The 12,635-nt window shown below is 41.4% G+C and overlaps 1 protein-coding gene across 1 annotated transcript in view; it reads right to left on the bottom strand.

The window, feature by feature from the left end:
* LOC147685082 (SCO-spondin-like) overlaps window positions 1–12,635 on the bottom strand; it is a 1,395,910-nt gene that overhangs the window by 1,315,366 nt on the left and 67,909 nt on the right. Inside the window, exons 7-9 of the mRNA XM_086939757.1 lie at window positions 8,187–8,281; window positions 7,080–7,336; window positions 3,598–3,732 (exon numbers count right to left, since the gene is read on the bottom strand). Of these exons, the coding sequence (XP_086795883.1) occupies window positions 3,598–3,732; window positions 7,080–7,336; window positions 8,187–8,281 (487 nt within the window). The remainder of the gene's footprint in view (window positions 1–3,597; window positions 3,733–7,079; window positions 7,337–8,186; window positions 8,282–12,635) is intronic.

Genomic DNA, 12,635 nt, shown 5'->3' with positions numbered 1-12,635 from the left:
CCCCATGGCCACAAACCTACGTTGCACAGCATTTGGCCATCCTTAGCAGATATTGGGCACATCCACTATGCCCTTCACAAACTCCCTGTACCCCAGAACTTACTGTGCACTGCTTTCGGCTGTGTTCTGTGCCCACCGGAATAGGGTACTTTTAGATCCCATTTATATATCTTTACCCTGTTTTGAACTTCCTGGATCAAATTTAAGAAATTTCACACAGATGTGCTTCTTTTTTGTTTGGAAAGTTGTGTATAAATTAATCAAAGGGAGACAAAGCTATAAGCAAGGCAGAGAGGGCATATCCTGTGTCACTCATATTTGCAATCTCGCCAGCGAATTCTGCTCCTGTGATATATAAAATATGAATGCTTGAATTAATAATGGTTGTTTGTGGTGAAGCTGATAACAGGTGCATGAAATGGGCAGTGTGATAATGATATATTTTTTTTAACCTTTGTGATGCTTTTATGGTCAATGTACCGAAATAAAGCTTTTCAAACGAAATGGGCAGATTTCATGGGATTATGCATGTATCATAAACCATCCTATGCATTTGGATTCAAGGAAATGAAACTTGCTCGAATCAACCTCTCTCTAACAAGTACTAACACATAGAAATAGAAGATAAAAGAAAATTAACATACACACGACATTCATACATGGGGAAAAAGGCTTTCTGTTTGCTTAAATAACAAAAAATAATTTGCTAAGTCACTGAAATCACGCTTGAACCCGAAAATCGTCTTGCGCATGTGCGAACCAGTACCGCGCAAATAACCATGTGATTAACCCATGTGAGAGGGAAACTTTCACACATGTGCAAGGAATTGCTAACTGTAGGTCTTGAGGTACTGTGTGTCTGTCATATGCTTGCCTGGATTTTATCACTGCTAATGCTTTTGCTTAACAAAGGAGAAAATAACATGGGATAGAGTAGAAATGGGTGGTGAACAGTGATAATAACATATTTGAGAAATTAACATCTGTTTATGATTCCTTCATCAGTAGTGTGCATTTGGGCCTGATATGCTAAGCCAAGAGAAAAGATGGCAGTTGAAGTTTTGAAGTGACCTGGTGACCGGATCATTGACAGGCTGCCCAGAACCAAGGACAGATGCCTGGGAACGTTTTTCAACTGTAGAATTCTATACATTTTGTATATATTTTGTTTTGACATATGAATCAATTAAATGATAAGGGTTTACTAGACAAAGAATTAGTTAAGAAATCAAGAATGACAGCATGAGGTGGTGACAACTCCCCTGCCCTTGCCCAATCGCAATCCACAATTTACGAATACTTGCAACTTTTGAAGGTGGGACATGCAGAATTAAAGAGTATAACTTGAGTGACTTAAGGTTAAGAAGAGAGACGTCAGCGCTGAGTGAGGAGTGGGCGAGCTGGAGAGCTGCTGCTGAAGAAGAACAGACTGGGAAGATTCAATACTGAGAGACAGCCTGATTGGATTGAAGATTTGCGGAAGAATATCGAGGAGGGAGAGAGTGTAGGAGAGTAATGCCCTCGGGTGCGTCTGGTTCTTGAGAAGTGTAGTAAGTATAATCCTATTCTGCACCTGTCCTATAGTCTTTGTCTCCTGACTCTTTATCAGGTGACCTCCACCAATCCTTTTGGCCAGAGGTTGGGTTTCCCCATTTCACCATTAGGTAATTATATTTCTGTCTTGAATTTGCATACCTTTTGCAGAGTACGATTTATTGTGTCTATTGCCTCTTCATCTATCACTCTTAATGCATTGAAGTTGTTGAATGTGGCTGTATAACCGAATGCAACTTGATAAATGAAAGTTGAAGGAGTTTGCACTGTGAATCTGTACAAATGAGCATTCATTTGGAATTAATTATTAGATAAAATCAATTGAATCTTACTTGGAGTCTTTGATTATTTTATTGAAAAGTTATAAGAAAGATTAATTAATTTGTTAATATCACCCTCAAATACTCGACTAATGGTCCATTGGCCAAAGGACGAGTGTTGATCTGTGAAGGTTAGTTAGATATTGACTAATTCAGATCAAAGTGTTTTAAAATTTGATCCCCAGCGAAACAGTCAGGTAACTTTAATGTGTTTATGGGCCCTTTTTGAATAATTTTTGTTTGTGAAATGTTTGTCCTGGCCTTTCGCTGGATCACATGTACCATTACCATCCTGTGCATTTGTACTTGTTTATGTAACTTTTGGGACTTTGCTTTTTGAAGCAATGGAAGAAACATTATTAAAACAGACTGTTCATATGTATACGGCAGACGTGTCTTCCTCATCAGCAAAATGGAAAACTTTTTCCATGGTTGTTTTCACCACCAGACAGCACACATTTGTGTTCCCAGTCTGACCCTGATTCAGAGCACCCACGAAGTTATCAATAATGAGGGGAGCAGTAATTCCAGGGAGCAATGATACTGGTGATTACAAGTGGACCACGAAGCTCCATTAAGAAATTATGATTTTCTTTGGGAACTAGTCAAACCATGCTCAATTGCACTAATAATTCCTCAATCTCCCCATAATTTAGCCTGAATATTTTGGCTGCTTTTAGGAGCCTGAGCCCCGGGTGATACTTGATAACCTTGTTTCATGACGAGGCCAGCAATTACCATTACAAGCATCATTATACATTTAGCCCAGAGCTGTCTCATCCCAATTTGTATGGTGTGGATCCTGTATCAAAAATACGGAAAGCTGTGGGGCACTAATATCAAGGCCAAATGTTCTGGGACAAACTATAAAAAGGCAAAAATGTATAATTTTCTATACCGAGTTCTGCATATACGTACCTTGACAATTTATAAATCCTCACAGTACAAAGATGTGGAGTGCGAGTTAGTACATTTATGCTTCCCTACATGCACTTGCCTTTCAGTGGTATTTTGCCTAAGATGTTAGTGTGCAACAATATTCTTGTGCCCTATATTCCAGAGTACCATCCAGTTGTATGGACGGCTAGCCCCCTCCTGCAGAAGACTGTACCAAAGCGGTATAAGGTGATATTTTGAAGGAATGGTAATTTCTATCTCACAGAGGAGCAGAGTCCAGGTAGAAGAGCATAATAGTGAAACACCATCTGTGACACCTAAACTCTCTTATCCGCAACACTGCGGAGGGTCTGCTCCTGCAGAGATGTTTCCTGGAAACATGCAATTTACTAAGTTGAAGTCATCTAAGCTTGGTCTCAATGGAGGAACAGTATTATAGCTGAGAGCGAAACATGACCAAGTAACAAAGTTTGTTATATTAGACTCAGTTTGTCAATTATTGGTTAAGACTAAGCATTCATTATACTGATGATATACAACTTGGCAGTTTAAACTGTCCATACTTCCATCTCAAGGACCATAATGCCCCAGCTCCAGTTCTAGTTGCTTTTGGTACAGTTTACGTGCTAAGCGAAGAAGTTCTCTTGCATTCGCCTTTGCTCACGTCCAGCCCCACCCACAATACAAATACCATGATGGGATGGTATTCAAAATAAGTTTTTAGAAAGTTCTCTTACCTTCACCTGAGAAATCAGTCAGCCCCAGACTGGTGGCGCATATCAAGAATGACCAATGTATAATATGCCTACATAGGGAATTTTATTACCTCCATCCCAGAGGACTGTTAGACCAAGCTTAGAGATGAGTGTGATGAAGAGACCAGCACGTTCCAGTATCAGACCATTGCCACTGTAAGTCTTGGGGATCCTGACAGTGACACCGTTCACAGTTGCTTCCTTGCCTGCACAAAGAGAGTCAACAGTATTAATAAAAGACACTGATTTTAGCCAGAATATAAACAATGCCACAAGCAGGGGTGGCTACTCCGCTAAGACAGAGGAGCATCACCCCACTACTCTGTGAGCGGGTCAAAAAGGAAAAACAAAATGATAATAACGCTTTGTTATCAGGGACAGCTCCCCCGCTAAGGCGGAGGAGTGTCGTCCCACTGCTCTGTGAACAGGTCAAAAGGGAAAAATAAAATGAGAAAGCATTGTTATTATCATTTTTATTTTTCCTTCATAGCTCAGCTGGTAAGGGGTCCAGCTGGGCTGTCACAGAGGAGTAGGGGGAGGAGTGGTGAGCACTCTGTTAAGTACGTATGACGGTTTGACCGGCTGTCTTGGGGCGGCCAAACAGTCATGTGCACTTTGCATGTTCTTCACCAGGCTTTATTGTACAGACTGGGTGGAGAATATACACAAGTTCCCACTCCCTGTCTGAGCGCCGAACCACAGGGCACAGACCAATCACAACACTGCTGAAAGGCAGCATTGTAATTGGCTAGGGGAGCCTAGGAGCCTGTGTTTTTCCTGGTTCTTGCCCCTGGAGTCCTGCAGTCGACCAAAGAGCCCAAGAGGATCAAAAGGAGGCGCCTGGCCTGCAGGTAAGTGATTTTTGTTGGGTGTTTTTCATTCCCCCCCAAGACCCACCCCTCCCAGACATTAAGTAGCAGCTGCCATTAGCCAACAGTAACTAACACTCATGTTTTTACTTTCAAACTCGCTTTAGGAAAGCATAGTGCCTTACCATATTTAGGTAGTAAATACTAGGATATGATTTTTGTAGGATGACATTCAAAACTTGATTTTCTGGTAGTACACTCCTTTGTGCTTAGTTTACCAGTCAACTGTATATTGCTGTTTTATAAAGTACATGTATATATTTTCCCCATCTGCAATTTCTCATTCAATGTCTCCTAGTTCCCTTGCCTACTCTAACTCCCCTGTGCAGTTTCTGTTTACATCTGTTAGAATCCTCTTACATGAACATTTCAATTTTAAGAACGGACATCTGATACATATGTTTTTTTATCCTTTATTATAAAATAGGCTGTCAGTGGTTTGCCACCTTCAGCAGTCCACCACAAATAGACAGGGCCCGCCCCGGATCATAGTGTAAAGCCCTCTACTGAGGTGCAGGCACCTTGGTTGTACAAATGATTGGTCTCAGGAACAGCACAAGGATTTTCAGCATTTCATGCAAAATAAAATGTTGCCATTGTTGAGCACCCTGCACCCTAAAATATTCACATGCCTTCTCTTGCAATTTGGTACTGGCTAGTGTTGGTACCATAACCTTCTGCTGAAAGGAAGCCTGTATATCCATTCAGCCCACCCTCAATGAATATATTCGCAAAGTGGAAGTGGAGCAGCGTATTTTTGGCTCCATCACTGTATGCTTAATTAGTCAACATTTATTTTGAGTTTGGCCTTATATACTTGTGGGATGAAATATTAATAATTGAGAATTAGGGCATGGATTATATATTGCTGTACCTATAATCTATTCATTTTGTATTGTGTACGTGCTCACTAACGGTTTCTTTTGCAGGAGTACCTGGTTTGTAGATAATAATTCCTCAATAGGTTTAGATTGTTAGGTGGTGTGCTAAAATGCATTTTAATGCAGTACATTCATCAAGGTTAGACTAAATAAATCATGACAAGTGCTATTATACACATTTAGAGATGTCATATGTACTTTGTACTTCTACTCTGGCTCATGTAGGTTTTGCTATATGGTCATGTTATGCATATATTATTATTGTAAACGTGACTTTTTCATATAAAGCATTTTCTCATTTTCATATAAATGTTGTGGACACATGTACACATGTATATAATGTTGAGTTCACTTTGTCTGTTTTAATAAGTTAGCATGACCAAAGGCCTTAAGCTTTTTGGGATTTCAGTGATTAACCTTCAATGTGAAAGTTTGCTTGCATGTATTTTTCCATTTCTTTGCAGGTGTGACTTGTCTTTGTTAGCCAGTGGGAGGGCTATTGTTTACTGTAGTGATAGCGTGGTACAAGGTAACTCTTTTGGCAAAGGAAAATGTGTTATTGCGGATGGAGACGAGTTTCGTGCTGGAAAGGAGATGCCCAAGTCTGGCTACTATGCCAAAGGAACTGGGAGAGAGGAGAAAAAGGAACGTACTGTGGACACTGGGAAAGTACGAGAGCCAAGGAGGAAAACTTACTGAGAATATTGTGCATTAGTTGGTATTTTATATTTAGACAGCAGATGTTTTTAGCTTGTCTTGAGGTGAAGACTTACTTGACATATCTCTGAGTACGGCTTTATGCTAGATGCTCTTTCTGACTGGAGTACTTCTATTAAAGTCTCCGGTATACTGACACCTTTCTTTAATTCCTTGATTAGTTAGGGATTCCCCTACTATAGGTTAGTTTAGGATAATTCGATTTTCTAAAAGTTACTCATGATCAGGCAAGATGATCGAAATCTGCAATTTAATCTACAGACTCTATTTCTTATATTTTGTATTGCTGCTTCTGAGTTCTTGGTATACTTCATGTTATTTAAACTGAATTTCTTTAGGAGATTTGGACTCATTCTGGTGGTTAAATATTTTTATACATGCTTTTGAGACTCATTTTTTAATGATTTATTTTACAGAGTTTCATATAGCGCGAACTTGGCCCAAAGGAATCGGGTATCAGACCCCTTTACATAGCACCAGTTGCGTTACATGAGGACACATTCATTTTTGTTAGGATCGGGGAGATTAAGTGATTTTCCCAGAATCACAGGATGTTCAGCGTCATTACCGAGACTCGAACGCGGTTCCCCAGATTCAATGTCGACCGCCCTAGCCGTTAGGCCAACTCTTCTCCTCATCTATACCAGGTTGTTTCTGAGTCTGTAATAAAAGGACGTACCTTTTTAGTAGTTTGGTCTTATTGTGTGGCCTAATGTGTTATACTGCAAATTATTTTGAGATTGATGGTTAACTCCCTCGTACCTCTCAAGCGGCAACAAGATTTATCAACCGAAAATTGAGAATTTGTTGAAAGGGACCAGCACTCCATCAGAAGACTTTGGGAACCCTTATCATATTTGGGAGAGGGACCCCATTATTTGCATTGTACAAATTAAAGCAAGACTATCCCTTACTGACTCAGCACCTCATCCTGAATTGCTGGATCCATCACAATAAACAGAAATTGGGACCTCTTTGTTTATCATATGAAAGCCCTCTATGTATGGCCAAAACCAGGCAGATAAACACTGAAAAGAATGGGCAGACAAAAAGAGGGACGAGTGTGGATAAGTTGTTATTCCTCACCTCTCAGCAGGTGCACAATGGTGTTCCCAATTACCACGATGACTGACTTTGTGCAGGTAATACCGCTGGTGCCACAGGGCACATTCTCGGTTGTGACGGTGAAGAGGCCTGCGTTCTCCCTCACCAAGACGTACTCACAGTCCCCCAGAAAGGTGTATGCACGCCCATCGAAAGTGATGTAATGAGGGTCTCCGGTGGCCAGGCACGTGCCAGCACAGAGGTGACTAGTGCACTGCCAGTGGCGGTCCTTGCACACGCTGAAGAGAGACAATGGCATACGTGTCAAAGGAGCTTGAGTTATTCAAAGGGCAGGCTGTACACCAGTACTAGATTTGTAAATAAAAAATGCCTATGCCCTTCTCAGAGGACCACTGCAGCTTGCATCACACAGAGCCCCTGCCAGCTCCGCCAATAAAAGTACCACAACAACTACTAACCAACACACTCCTATAAGTATGACAATTCAGACTATTCCAGACCCCCAAAGCTGTAAGAATGGCTTAGGCAGCAGGTAATAATCTTTTTCAATTTATATTAAATTAATAAACACAGGGCCGGCCTTAGGCATGTGCAAGCTGTGCACCTGCACAGGGCCACCAAATCCCAGGGGCCACCACATCAATATATATCCTTAATATAATAATCCTCTGAGGATGGATACAGATTTGTGTGGGGGCCCCTGGCAGGGATTTGGTGCCCTCTGGCTCTATACAACTTCCAAACACCATGACCGCCCCCTCTTCACTGGCCTCCGCGCTCCGCCCCACCCGGACCCCCTCTTCCGGGGCCCCCTACCTACGCTCCCTGCCCAGGGCCACCATGAACCTAGAGCCGCCCCTGATAAACAAGTGTTGTTGTGTTAATCTCTAAATTGACAGACAGCTCCACCATGGGGCAAACTGTCACAAGCGCCAGTGTTGACAATCAAGTGCCGGTACAGAGCACCGAACACCACTGGCTCAAATTAAGCACTGCCTGCACACATGCTCATTATAAGAGGAGTCCTCTGACCACATGACTCAAGAAAATTGAATTCATGCACAGGCACCACAAAGTCACCCAACAGTCTCAATCATAGAAACTTGTAAAACCACACAAACCTCTTACCAGGTATTACAGTCCTTCTCGATGGTCGCGTTGGGATGGTAAAGCCTGCCATTGTGGTGACAAGGGCACTCCTCTGGAGGGACGCACAGGTTGTTCTGAAAACAGAGGAAATTAAAGCATAGAGAACTATATACCAACCACTCGTCCAGTGAAGGATGTAAAAAAATATCAACTCCATAACGTCAGAACTGTGACAAATCTGTACTTATTAGTTAGGCTCAGAAAAACTCTATTACTAAAAACATGTTGACACGTGTTGCCGTGCAGTGGAAAGACTTCGCAAATGTTGACTCGTCATCTTTCTCTTGCTTATTTCTGCATCAGGGCATTTAAGTGGTACTAATGAGGTGAAATATTTGCTCAGATAGTGTTAATGTGTGGAAATTCCAAAGTAATAATATAATACTCACACTAAATGCGCCGCATTAAGCCACATAATTTATCTTTTCTTGCCATACAACGTAGTCAACAAGCCGCATAATTTGGACCTCTTCTGCAGCATAATTCTAGTGGCTCTGGCTTTTACAATCACTACTCACACTGAGCAACGTTGTTCAGCTAATTATATTTCATTATTGAAATTGTGAATAATTGCATTAAAAATATGATTCTCTGTTGGCACTACTTTCAAAGCTGAAAGGACCAATGTGAACCTTGGCAAAATAGCTGACGCATATTGTTAAACACACTTTGAGGGTGGGCAACTGATTTGTCCTTCATTTTCATACAATGGCTGATAACTAGGGGGGGGGGGTGGATTTTTTTTATTATTAAGCAAGCATAATCTCTTATTCCCAATTATTGCAATGTCCATAGTTTGCAGAGTTTACCTATTTGCCTAGGCACAGACCATTGGGCAGTTTTTTTCTGACAGGTGTTAGCTGGAGATGGTAACCCAGGAGCCTTTTGTAAGTGAGTGCATAGCTTACTGAGCTTTTTTCTCATGATTACTCTGAAAACCGTCAAGCACCAGGTGCTCAAGACTACTTTTTTCTGGAGTGCAAATTTCGCTTTGCTCTTCCATGCATGTGACTCACTACAAATTACGCTTTCCTGGTTTTTCATAGTATGTATATGCGACAATGGTACATACTTTGTAAGGAAAAAATACACATTACGTCCAACACATACAATGAAAGCTTTACCTGATCTATCGTCCTGATTACAAATAGGGTGGAAAGGGGTGATATATTTAATGCATCTGGTAAATACCAATCCTTCTGCGTTAGATATATATCATACCTGCTATTTTGAATACCAAGCCTCAGAAAGAGGCATAACATGCAAAGGCGGTATTTATTACAATGAAATCTGCATTTAGTGCTTTTTTTCCTGGGCATTCCCCTGATAAATGTTGCCATAGTTTTCCTGGCGAAATCTGTCTGGGGAAACTTCAGTGATGCCATAATTTTCAATCAACAGCGCAACGCCCTGCTTCTGCAAGCAATGGAATGACCCCATTAGCAAGTAATCAGGGCCGACGTGATTTAATGCTGCTTTAACTCATCTGGATACAAACGAATTCATTCAGTTTCATCTTCAGCTTACTCATTAATAATTTACCACGAGGATTTACATTCACATTGAAAATCATATTCCCAAAATAGAACCGTGGTGTGTCTGTAAATTTAAATACTGACTCTATTTTAATAAATCTGATGTCATTTTACGAATTATAGTGACAAACTTTACGATTTTGTTACTTTCTAATTATAACAACGATCGCATGCCTACTTTGGAAAATACTTAAAACGCTTGTTTCTGTGTTCTGTTGCTTTTTAAAATTGAAATACAATAAATACTTAAATAACATTGGTAAATGTAAACAGCGTAGCTTTTTTAAGACATTTTTGCTCAAGGCATACATAGTAGAACCTCCCTCTGAGTCCTGTGTAATTACTGCATCTGCAGATTTTTCCCTACATGATTTTCTATGGTTAACCTATGAAATTTTGTGCAGGGAAGAGTCCACATCATTCTGAGTTTTCACACATTTGAACGCTGGAGTTCCAGGGACACCACAAGCTTCCAGAGTCCTCCCTGCAACCTTCCTAACTGACCGGCACCAACTGGACCTGCCTTAGGCCTGCTGCTGGACTCTGCTGGAGTGGGTCCCGATCCCCAAGATGTGCTCCCTCAGGCCATGGGCCATTGGCTGGCTTTACAGGATGCTCCCCACTCCTCCCAAAGAAAAGATGAAGATGCAGAAGTTTTGGGCTCCTTCAAAACTGCAAAAGTGACCTCTTTGCGCTGAGTAATGATTGCCTGTTACGACCACAAATGCGAAGCTCCAGTGAAACCTAAACTTTGTGCCATCTATGAATATCACCAACGGGGTCTCTTGCATGTGTGTATTTAGATTACTACCTCTTTCAAGCAACTTAGGTTATCTAAGACAAGCCTCTAAATTTCCAAGCCGGTAAGGCCAAAATGATTGTGCAAACAAATTGCAATTCTGAGAGGTGAGGAATCTAACAGGAGACAATAACAGGGATCCACGGACAGCTGCCTGAGTAAGGGGAACCATGATCTGCATGGCCAAAATTGGGCTATCAAGATCACCTTGACCTGCTCCTCCAGAGCCTTCCGAAGCATCCACTGAAGGTGAGACTTTGGAGGAAATGCATATAGACTAACCCGTGGTCAGGGAATTGACAGCGCATCCACTGCTCAGGCCTGTCGAGCCAATCTCTGAACAATAATGAGGAAGTAAGTACATCATTCTCTGGAAAGGCAAAGAGGTCCAGCCACGGACCGCCAAAGCAATAAACTATGTTCATTAACACTTCCTGGGTCAACTTAAACAATATTGCTAATGGTATGTTCCAAATGAGAAAGTCTGCATGCTCGTTCTTCTTCCCTGGAATGTAACTTGTCCTAGTTCCAGAGCATGACTCTCTACCCAAAGCCATTTCATCAGGACTATTTTAGATAATGCTTTGCTCTTCATGACCCCCTGTCTGTTGATGTAACATCTTGACCAAAACCAACATTGCCTCCAGGTGTGCAGCAAAGAAGCGCAGACCTTTCCACATGGCCATTAATTCCCTCAAATTAGAGGAATGGATTGTCTCTGACAGAGACCACCTCTGGCTTACCTCTTGTATGTTCAAGGTTTCTCCCCAGCCCCAGAGGCTGAAATCTGTTGTTGCTGCTACTGGTACTGGGTAATAAAAACAGATTATTTCTTGGATGTCCAGACAAACCAATCACCAGTGAATCTGCTGCTTGATCTTCCTTGATTTTGGGATCATAAAGTCGAAATCCCGTGAAACTAGAGGCCAAGTACTGGCTATGTACAGCATGAGAGGCTTTTGATGGAAATAAGCCCTTTGGAACCACCTCCTTTATTGCAACCATAACACAGTGGATTCTCAGTCAAGTTCTGGTAGTTGCCTGAGGTAGTTTCCTAAGATCTACCATCTGTTTCTGTAAAGTATCTAGTCTCTGCTCTGGAAGAAAAACATATTTGTGGTGAAAAGGGCCCCTCTCAAAGCCTTCTGTTGTTCCAGCTGGATGCTTGACTTTCTCGAGTTTAGGATGAATTCCAGTGATTTGAGACACTCACACACCATCTTCAGACTGGATTCAGCCTTTGAAAAAAAGAACCTATGATCAAAAATGTTGATAAATCTGTAACCCATGTAACTGCAAAGATTCAACAACAGGAGCTACTTTCCTTCATGGATTGTTTTGGAAATGTTGATAATCTGAACGGACGGTTTCTGAATTGATAATGAGTCTATTCAATCACAAATTTGAGGTACTGCTGGCTCTCCCCATTAATCAGAACACGGAAATACGCATCTTGGAAGTTCAGAGTTACCAAATAATCAACCTGCATGATGAAATGGATTATTGTCTGCAATGCAGTCATCCTGAGAGTTGACCTGTGAATACATTTGTTTACCTCTTTCAAGTCCAGCACTGGTCTGTATGTTTCATCTGCCTTTGGCACCAACAAGAGTATTGAGTACATTGCAAACCCTCTCTGCTTCTCTGGAACAGGTAGCATGATACTTTTTAAAGAAGAGTGTGGAATTCATGTGGCACTACCAGTTACTTTACTTTGTGTTTCGGAAAAAGCATCGCTTTGAACAGTTGGCGAGGAGATGGAACTGCACATTTTATATTGTAGCCATCCTTTACAATGTCTAACACTCATTTTGCGGGCACCATCCCGATGTGAATAGAAATGAGCTACTCTTCTAACTTCTGCTCCATCTATATAGTCAGGATTTCACCTCTGCTTATTGAGCGACTGTGACCAGGATTTTCCTGGGATAGCAGTCCAACAGCCATAGGCACACCCACGAAAGGGACACCTATCTGAGAGAACTGAAAAGGCTTTTTCTGCTGGAACAATATCTTGTGTGGAATACCTCTAACTGGTTGTAGCATCTGCCTCTCTTCTGCGGACTTCTGTTACATGTCTTTAAGTTTAAAAGC

The sequence above is a fragment of the Lissotriton vulgaris genome, chromosome 10 (assembly GCF_964263255.1).
Source record: "Lissotriton vulgaris chromosome 10, aLisVul1.2, whole genome shotgun sequence".
NCBI classification, from domain to species: Eukaryota; Metazoa; Chordata; class Amphibia; order Caudata; family Salamandridae; genus Lissotriton; species Lissotriton vulgaris.
This window is presented reverse-complemented; position numbering and strand designations above follow the sequence as displayed.